The sequence below is a fragment of the Eimeria acervulina genome, genomic scaffold (assembly GCF_000499425.1).
Source record: "Eimeria acervulina Houghton genomic scaffold, Eah_scaff930, whole genome shotgun sequence".
In the NCBI taxonomy this organism is placed as follows: Eukaryota; Apicomplexa; class Conoidasida; order Eucoccidiorida; family Eimeriidae; genus Eimeria; species Eimeria acervulina.
In genome coordinates this window covers 2252-12463 of record NW_013549513.1, presented here as the reverse complement: position 1 = coordinate 12463, position 10212 = coordinate 2252, and the positions used below count along the sequence as shown (strand labels likewise).

Below are 10212 nucleotides of genomic sequence, written 5' to 3'. Positions count from 1 at the left end.
GCAGCAGCAGCAGCAGCATTGGTGCAGCAGCAGCAGCAGCATTGGTGCAGCAGCAGCAGCAGCAGCCACAGCAGCATTCATGCCGCAGCAGCAACAGCATTGGTGCAGCAGCAGCTGCAGCATTGGTGCAGCAGCAGCAGCAGCCGCATCCATGCAGCAGCAGCAGCATTCATGCAGCAACATGCATGCATTTATGCATGCATGCATACCCTTTGTTATCACTATAGAATGCAAGTGGACATAAAGCCTTAGTGTCTGCTTCTTTATATGAGGCCCCCAAGTGCAGCATAATTTAATGCTGCTGCTGCTGCTGCTGGGAGCAGCAGCAGAATGAAACCGATGAATAAGAAGGATGGCTGTAGGTTCTGTAGACCTCGGAGGTGTATATACACTCTAAGTGCTGTCTGATTAAAAAGGAGACAGTTTGCTTCTACTGTCTCCTTTTATAAAGGAGACAGTTTGTCTCCTTTGTCTCCTTCTATAGAGGAGACACTCCGTATCTTTTGTCTCCTTCTATGAAGGAGACAGCTTGTTTGTCTTGTCTACTTCTTTAAAGGAGACAGCCTGTTTGTCTTGTCTGCTTCTTTAAAGGAGACAGCTTGTTAGTCTTGTCTGCTTCTTTAAAGGAGACAGCTTGTTAGTCTTGTCTGCTTCTATAAAGGAGACAGCTTGTTAGTCTTGTCTGCTTCTGTAAAGGAGACAGCTTGTTTCTCTTGTCTGCTTCTATAGAGGCAGCAGCTTGTTTGTCTTGTCTGCTTCTACAGAGGAGACACTCCGTATCTTTTGTCTCCTTCTATGAAGGAGACGCTCTGTCTATTGTGCCTTTAGTCTCTTTCTATAAATGAGACAATTTGCTTCTCTTGTCTGCTTCTATAAAGGAGACAGTTTGTCTCCTTTGTCTCCTTTTATAAAGGAGACAGTTTGTCTCCTTTCTCTTCTTCTATGAAGGAGACACTCCGTATCATGTGTCTCCTTTTATAGAGGAGGCACTCTGTCTCTGTTATTTCTCTTGTCTGCTTCTTTGAAGGAGACAGCCTCTTTCTTTTGTCTCCTTTTATATAGGAGAGACTTTGTGTGTCTTTTACCTCAAATTATTTGTCTTTAAGAGGAATATTAAGTTGTTTTTTGTGTTTTGTTTGTCTCGATTGCTGCATATTTAATTTACATCCCCTTTGTCTCTTCTATTTGTCTCCTTACTTCTGCTCTCGGCCCCTCTTAGTACATCCATTTGCTTCCTTATGCTGAGCTAAACACCTGCTGCAGCTGCAGCTAGCTGCTGCAGCAGGTGGCTGGTGCAGCAAGTAGTTGTTGCAGCAGATGGTGGCTGCAGCATGTGATTGCTGCAGCAGGTGATTGCTGCAGCAGGGTGGCTGCTGGAGCGAGTGGCTGCTGGAGCAGATGTTTGCTGCAGCAGGTGGTTGCTGCACCTGCTGCAGCAAACATCTGCTGCAGCAAACATCCGCCTGCTGTTTATGTGTTTTGTATCGCTCAAAGAGAGAGAAATAATATATATAATAATGAGGCTTGCGGGTTTATTATTTAATTTTCCCCAGGGTTCATCGTACAGAATATACGGCGGCAGTCATACTGATGTCTATACAAGGAACCAAGGGTTTAGGGTTTAGAGTTTAGGGTTTAGGGTTTAGGGTTTAGGGTTTGTGGGTGGCTGCTGACGACTGCAGCGGTGGGGTTGTAGTGACCGCGCAGGGAGAGAGGAGTAAAGAGAAGCTGTAGGGTTTGTTTGCTTTGTTTAAAAGAGAAAAAAGAATATATTAAATATTAAAATTAATTATTTCGATAAACAATGACAGAAAAAAAAGAAAATGCTGCAGCACGCCGGCGCCGCCGCTGCTGCTGCTGCTGCCGCTACGCCCCACACACAAGGAGAGCTATCTTTCATTCATATTTGTTTGTATTCCTTTGTTTATGTTAATATTATAAACTTTTCTTTTTTTATATCTTTATTATTTAGTTATTTCTTATAAAATGCCTCTATAAAACTCATCTTGTCGCTCTCTCCCCCTCTCTCCGCTGCGCCATTCACCGCCGCCGACACCGGGCGCAAACCCTAAACCCTAAACCCTAAACCCTAAACCCTAAATCCTAAACCCTAAACCCTAAATCCTGAATGTAAAGCCCTAAACATCTATTTTTCGATATATATTTCTACGTTTGTTTTACAGGTATTACCTCTTTTCAGTTCTTTTGCAGCCATTGCATTACCTTAGCAGACCACTGGTGCTATGTTGGCTTTTGAGGTGTACGTACACCTCAACCGCCAGCGCATTGTTTCTTTAGATTTCGCGTCTTTGTTTTGTATTGTGAGGAAGGATAAACAGTTATCTGGCTTTTGTTTACCTTCCCATTCAGCCTGCAGCTGCTGTACAGCTGTCTATACACCGCAAGTGCATATCGGAACTGCGTATACACCTCAAGCCATCTTTCCTTGACTATATCCACAGGTACTACTGCCCCTGCTGCACTCAGACAGCATTTTAAAGGCCCTGACATACACTGGGAGACCACTGTTTCAGCAGCAGCAGCAGCGGCAGCAGCAACAGCAACAGCAGCGCCAACAGCAGCAGCAACAGCAGCAGCAGCAACAGCAGCAGCAGCAGTAGCAACTCTGAGAATTACCTTCATGATGAGGTACAGCAAAAGATATAAACAATAAATACGAATCCTCAGGATACGGAAGAGCCTCGCGGGGCGCATTGTACTGACGCCTTCGCTCCCAACCCTAAACCCTAAACCCTAAACCCTAAACCCTAGCCGTCTGTGCCTTCTTCCTCTTTCTTTCCACAAGTCCTTCAGCTATGCTCTAAACAACAAAGCAGCAGCAAAATTGAATATCTGCTGGCGGATTCCAGCAACATCGACGCCGAGAAAGGCAACAGCAGCAACAGCAACAGCAGCAACAACAGCAACAGCAACAGCAACAGCAACAGCAGCAGCAACAACAACAGCAACAGCAACAGCAACAGCAGCAGCAGCAACAGCAACAGCAGGAGCAGCACCTCGTGCAACCCGATAGAGACGCAAGAAATACAATGCCCACGGCTGCAGCTGAGTCTGTCTCTGGACAGCAGACCCTTCTGACTATGCAGCAGCAGCAGCAGCAGCAGGAGCAGCAGCAGCAGCAGGCCCACCAATCGAGGCAGCAGCAGCACCATCAAAAACAGGAACGCCTGCAGCAACGGCACCAGGAGGACCCGCTAAGTCAGCAGCAGCAGCAGCAGCAGCAGCAGCAGAAAGAAGACAGTTCCACATGGGCAGGGATTGCTCAGGAGATGAGGTTTGAGCAGCGTCGTAGGACGCCGCAGCAACAGCAACAGCAACAGCAGCAACAGCAGCAGCAGCAGCACCAAGAGGAAACGGAGCGCCAGCCGCTGAAGCTGCTGCAACGGCAGATGCAAAAGGAGCAGGAGGCCGAGGAGGAGCAACAGCAGCAGCAGCAGCAACAACAGCAGCAGCCGCAGCTGCTGCTGCCGCGACAGAAGCAGCGTTCACTAGAGAGGTTTTGTCTACGAGAGGCAAGAGCTGCTGCTGCTGCAGAGACACCCGAAGTGATCCCCCGGGCATTGAAGAAGGGGCTTAGTCTGCCTTCCAGCATTGCAGCAGCAGCTCCAGTCCTGCAGCAGCAGCAGCAGCAGCAGCAGCAGTATAAGCAGCACCACAGACAGCGCCGCAAACTCTTGCGCAAAGTGCAGCCACCCAATCTGTCTCCGGCGAAGAGACAGCCAGGGGATAGCTCAGGGAAGATCAAAGGAAAACTGCTGGGAGCAGCAGCAGCAGCAGCAGCAGCAGCAGCAGGTAACTGCCACAAGCAGCAAAGACCACCACAGACAGCAGCAGCTGTCCGCGGTGCAGCGCTGCAATGGGCAGCTCTCGACTCCCCATCACCAGACTGTCTTGCTGCTGCTGTTGGTTCGGAGCAGCAGCAGCAGCAGCAGCAGCAGCTCCTCCTGAGACAGCTGCCAGCAAGACTGGCTCTTCTGCAGCAGCAGCGGCAGCAGAAGCAGCAGCAGAAGCAACAGTCGCTGCAGCAGGCAGGTCAGCAGCATCAGCTCCATGAGTTGCTGCAGCTGCAGACCCAACACCCGCAGCAACTCCAGCATCATCTGCAGCAGCAGCAGCAGCAGCAGCAGCAAATGACGCCTACCTTCTCTGTAGGATCTCTGCGCAAGAAGCCCCCCAGCAGGTGGAAGCGGCCCTCTCCCTTTGGTCTTCGAGTGGACTTCCCAGTGAACCCTTTGCTGCAGCCGCTTCTCCTAGACACGTACGCTTGCTGCTGCTGCTGCTGCTTCTGCTGCTTTTGCTGCTGCTGCTGGTAGTGTTGCTGCTGCTGGTGCTGTTGTTGTTGCTGCTGCTGCTGGTGCTGTTGTTGTTGTTGCTGCTGCTGTTGAGGGGGGAGTGCATTTGCTGCCACTCTGCACAGTGCAAGCGGAAGATGCTGCTGCGGACTGCAGCAGCTGCTGCAGCTGCAGTAGCGGCTGACACGCGTCGTGCAGCCTTGCTGTTGCACCGTGCTGGTGATGCTGCTGCTGCAGATGCTGCTGCAGATCTTGTTGCTGTTTGGTTGCTGCTGCCGCTCCTGCTGCTGCAGTCGATAGAGCTGAATCTGTTGCTGCAGCTGTGGTTGGAGAGGGTATCTGCTTCTGGTGTTGCTGCTGCTGCTGCTGTTTGGTGCTGCAGCAACCCGTTCCTTGACTCCCGCCCCACATATAAAGGCAGCACGAAGCTGTACGAAGTGCATATACAGCGGAAGGGAGAGGAGCTGCTTGAGGACGGGCAGCTGCAGCAGCTGCAGCTGGTGAGGAAGCCTCCGCCGCAACTGCTGCTGCACCATGAACAGCAGCAGCAGCAGGAGCAACAGCTTCTACTGAAGCACGAGAAGCAGCAGCAGCAGCAGCAGCTCTTGGTGCAGCACGAACAGAGCCAGAGGCTCACCCCTTACGGCCTTCTTGCAAAGGGCTCCAGCAACAGCAGCAGCAGCGAAGCAGCAGCAGCAGAAGAGCAGCTCACGGGGCAGCTGTTGCTGCAACACCGTTGCAGCAGCAGCGGAAGCACCGGAGATATTCACCCTAACGGCTGTTGCTGGGTGGACAGCAGCAGCAGCAGCGGATGCAGCTGCAGCAGCAGCTGCAGCAACAGCTGCAGCAGCAGCTGCTGCTGCAGCAGCCTGCAACACCGCTGCAGCGGGAACAGAAGCTTCATCGCAAGTACCCCAACCATTGAGGAGTTGGTGGAGGTTCAGCTGAGGCAGCCAGCAGCACTTTATCTTCCTTGTCAAGCGCTGCAACAACAGCAGCAGCAGCAGCAGTTGCTGCTGCAGCAAGATATGCTGCAGGGCCACGAGCTCTCATTACCACTGGCATACTGCTGCCCTACTACAGATGAGCATGTTGCGTTGCAGCAAAAGCAGCAACAGCAGCAGCAGCAGCTGCTGCTGCTGCAGCAGCAGAGCCCCACATCAGACCGCATGCACCTTCCATCGCCGCTGAGCTCTCGGCTTCAGCAGCAGCACGGAGACGCTACCACAGCAGCAGCGGCAGCTGCTGCTGCTGCTGCTGGGGCGGTGCTCTCTCCCATGAGCAATGAGGACACAATAGGAAGCCCATTCAATATCTCCTGCTGCAGCAAGGGCTCGGTAATGCGCTACGGCAGCAGCTGCAGCAGCAGCAGCAGCAGCAGTAGCCACCCCGAAGCGCTCCATCGAGAAGGCAGCGAGTTAATGGATTTGCTGCACCAGCTGCCGTATTCAGCACAGCAGCAGCAGCAGCAGCAGCAACAGCAGCAACTCTGCGGGAAAAGCAGCAGCTGCTGCTGCAGAGTGGGAGATTGCTGCCGCTGCAGCAGCAGCAGCAGCAGCGGCTGCCAACACTTGGGTAGTGCTGCTTTTTCTGCTGCGGCTCCTTACACAGACCGCAAACAGCTGCTGCTGCAACATGAGCAGCTGCTGCACCAAAGCCGCCCCTTGAATGTTCACACGCCGCAGCAGCAGCAGCACCAACAGCAGCAGCAGCACCATCAACAGCAGCAGCAGCAGCAGCACCAAGTCGAGCAAAATTCCTTGCTGCACAGGAATGCTCTTTCTCTCGATCCATCCAATGAAATGCAGCAGCAGCAGCACCAGCAGCAGAATCAGCAACGGCAGCAGCAGCGGCAAGAACAGCAGCAGCAGCAGTTAACCTTGCTGCAGGATCAACATATGATTTCGCTGCTGTCGGAGGAGCAGCAGAAAGCAAAAGCCATTGCAACGAATTGCAGCAATCTTTCGGCAGCAGCAGGCTAAAGAGCAGCTGGCGAGCACATGACGCCGCCGCACTGTGGGGTGCTGACAGCTGGGATTTGCGGGGCTCCCACACGTGCTGCAGCAGCAGCAGGTTCGGCACCTGCAGCAGTGGCAACAGCAGCAGCAGCAGCAGAAGCAGCAACAGCACCGGCAACATTAACGCTTCACCTTTAGACAGAACTATCTCCAGCTCAGCTCCTGCTGCTCTTGGTCACTACAGCGCCTTCTCCTGGGGGAGCGCGGAAACAGCAGATCTTCAACCAATTGGTAGCAGCAGCAGCAGCAGCAGCAGCAGCGAGAGCAGCAACGGCAGCAGATGCTGCCCATCTCACAAACGGCCCCTAGCCAATAGCGCAGTCGTCAGCCCCACTAGCCCCACAGGGTTTGCTGCAGCTCCCGAGGGATCACGTGCTGCTGTTTCTGCAGCAGCAGCTCCTGCTTCTGTTCCTGCTGCTGCTGCTGCTGCTCCTGCTGCTCCTGCTGAAGCAGCACCAGCCCCCAGTGTTCCCAGCTTTTGGAAGTGGCCTGGGGCGCTGCTGTTGGGGTCTCTTTTATTTCCTAAAGAAGAAGAGAAAAAAGCAGCAGAGACAAATACAGTGAGATCATGTGACGCAGCAGCAGCAGCAGCAACAGCAGCAGGGACAGCAGCAAATGAAGCAGCAACAGTAGCCGCAAAAGAATCTTCTCAATCTGAAGCTGCTGCAGTGCCCAAAGAATCAGCAGCAGAAGATCAGGGCAGCAGCAACAACTCGATCCAGCAGGGCGACAATTGGGAAGACCCGATGGGAGTGCAGCAGCAGCAGCAAGAGCAGCAGCAGCAGCAACACCAACAGCAAGAGCAGCAGCAACAGCAACCAGGAACATTTCAAGTCCAGCAGCAAATGGAGCAGCTTCAAAATCCTCTTGGGGCTGCATCTGGATATCCTGATACTCTCTACGAACCTGTGAAGCAGCAGCAGCAGCAGCAGCTGGTGTTCTTGCAGCAGCAGCAGCACGCTCCTGCCACCCACGAGGGAGCTTCTGCAGCATCACCACAGCAGCAGCAGCAGCAGCAGCAGCAGCAGAACTCACTAGAAAATACCCAAGTAAAAGAAGGGCCTAGAAGCCTTTCTTCTAGGGATTGCAAAGGCGACGAACTGCTGCAGTTGCAGCAGCAGCAGCAGCTACAGGAACAGCAGCAGGTAATGCCGCAGCAGCAGGCAGGGCAGGAGCGACAGGAGTTGGAGCACGAGCAGCAGCAGCAGCAGCAGCAGCAGGCGGGGCAGCAGCAGCAGCAGGTGGAGCAGCAGCAAAAGCAGCAAGCTGAGGCCTTCCTCAGTGGGAACGATCACAACAGGTACAACAGTCCTTGGCAGCAGCAGCAGCAGCAGCAACAGCAGCAGCAGCAGCAGATAAACGCAACAGAAGGCCCACTTAAGATTATGCTGCATCCCGCAGGAGACGCAGATACTGTTGATGGCTTTGAGGGAAGGGATGATTGCTTGGAGTCTGCTGCTGTTGCTGCTGCAGCAGCAGCAAGCAGCAGCAAATGCCCACAGTATTCTCTTGCCCAGCTGCTACACTGGAGAGGCTCCACAGCAGCAGCACCAGCAGCAGGAAGCAGGGGTGCTGCTGTTTTTGCGGGTGACGGGGGTTCTGCTGTTGCTGCTGCTGCTGCTGTTGCTGGTGCTGCTGCTGGAGGTCTGCGCTTCACAGTAGAGACGCCGCGAGCAGCAACAGCGCCCTGCAGTCACTCATCGTCTGGTGCTGCTGCATGCTGCAGTGAGGCCCTGCAGCAGCAGAAGCTTCGCTGGCAGCACTTGGGTGGTGTGCAGCAGCAGCAGCAGCAGCAGCAGCAGCAAAGGAGACGCAGCGACGTTGGGGCTTTCCGGCGTCTCTCCTCTCTCTCTGGGAGAAGAAGCCAGAAGGAGTTGCTGCATTCAAAGGGTTCTTTAAGGGGCAGCTCAGCAAAACAAAGCGTCATTACACCCCCCAGAAAATCTGCTGCTGCTTCTGCTGCTGTTGCTGCTGCTGCTGCTGCTGCACCTGGTGCTAAAGGAATACCGGCTGCCCACAACAAGGTGTCCCCATGGCAGCAGCGGCAGCTCGCACAGCAGCAGCAACAGCAACCACAACAGCAGCAGCAGCAGCAGCAGCTGATGGTGATGATGATGCCGCCTCAAGAGCCTGAAGCTGACGTAGCAGCGGCACCTGCAGCAGCAGCTCATAGTGTAGACGGCGTTGCTGCTGCAGCAGGAGAAGGGAGAGAGAATTTAAGCGAGCAGCAAATAAGAGACAAGAATTGGCTCTCCTCCGCTGGGGTGTCTCTCCAGGTCCCCTCCTGCAGCAAAGAGCTGTTGAGCTTCCAAAGCGATCCCCACAGCCCCACAGGCAGCAGCAAAAGGGACGTGCAGAGCACCCCAGAGATCTCTGCGCAGCAGCAGCAGCAGCAGCAGCGGGAAGAGCAGCAGCAGCAGCAGCAGGAGCCGCAGCAACCGCCTGAGGCTGCATGCATTGAATCCCGTTTTCTGGGGCTGTCGGACTCTGCTGTGCTCTTGTGGAGAGCTGCTGCTCTTCAAGAAGACATCAAAACGAAATCAAAGACAACAGAAGACATACAACCATCCCCCAAGGGGCTTCCCTCCCCTGCTGCTGATGCCCTGGGGCCCCCCACCCTCTGCCCTGGTTCTGCAGCAGCACTAGGAGCAGCAGGAGCAGCAGCAGGAGCAGCAGCAGGAGCAGCAGCAGGAGCAGCAGCATCAGCAGCAGCAGTACCTGCTGCTGCTGATGCTGCTGCTGCTACTGGTCAGTCTGTGGCAGAAGAGACTCTGCATTCTGCTGCTCCAGATGTCTCTACCTCCCTCGGGTCTCCTCAGGAGACTGCAGCACTGACTGCTGCAAGCACAAATGTTGAGGGGCCCCCGGGGCCCCTTGGGGGCCCCCCTTGTACATCGCCTATATCTCCTCCATTTCCTGACAGCAGAAGGCCACGCACGCTAGCAAGAGAATATGTAGATTTCTTATGCTCTACAAGCATCATTGAGGCTTCTCTGCTGTCTCCTCAGCCTCCCCTATCTCCTGCAGCTGTTCAGACACCCCCAAGGGACCCATTAAGCCAGCAGCTGCTTCGTACTGAAGGTGTTTACCTTGCGGGCCCTTAGCTGGGCTCAAAGGAGACACATAAAGAGACAAGAAAGCAAAACTAAAAGAAAAACTACATCCCTTAAGACAGCTAAGGATATCTCCTCTCTATTATCCAAGACAGTTGCTTCATCTACAGGCACTGCCTCATCAGCTGCTCGCCATACACCCCAAATATTATATAAACATTTTATACACCTCAAGGCCTCAGGGGCTGTCTTATAAGCAAGGCGGCATCCTGCGGGCCCTACGCTGAGACGCTACCCAGGGCCCCCCTTCAGTGCAGTATAGGGGCCCCCCACTCTACTGTGGGGGGCCCCAGGGGCTCCCAAAAGTGCAGTAAGGGGGGCCCCCTTCAGTGCATTAAGGGGGGCCCTAGGGGCCCCCATAGTGCCCTAAGGGGGGCCTTAGGGGCTTCTGCAGGGCACTTGTTGCTATCAGATGTGGATGAGAAGGGAAGAAAGAAATCTTCTTTGGGGGAGCTGAGCTGTGCGTACACCCCAATATGACTTGCAAAGGCTAGAAACGGCCCGAGAGGCAGCAGAAGTGCTGCCTCCTGCAGCAGTTGCAGCTGCTGCAGCAAGGGAACTTGCAGCAAGGGCAAACAAACAATACTGCTGAACCGCAGCAACAGGACACGCCAGCAATATCCTAACCGTAAGCTGGGGTTCTCGATTTGAAAGGGGCACCGCCTGTCTCCTTGCTCTCGCCAACTCTGCTGCTGCTGCTGCTGCTGCCCAAGCTGCACCCGCTGCAGCAGCAGCAGCAGCAGCAGTAGCTGCAGCAGCTGCAGCAGC

At 54.2% G+C, this 10212-nt stretch overlaps 1 protein-coding gene across 1 annotated transcript; it reads left to right on the top strand.

Annotated features, from left to right (window-relative positions):
• Positions 1–2243: 2243 nt before the first annotated feature.
• On the top strand, positions 2244–9435 carry EAH_00052300 (hypothetical protein, conserved; the record flags this gene model as incomplete). The annotated part of the gene is made up of 4 exons (XM_013394080.1): positions 2244–2321; positions 2871–4279; positions 4696–6225; positions 6345–9435. 4 exons carry the CDS (start codon positions 2244–2246, stop codon positions 9433–9435), a joined length of 6108 nt encoding a protein of 2035 aa, XP_013249534.1.
• Positions 9436–10212: the final 777 nt, after the last annotated feature.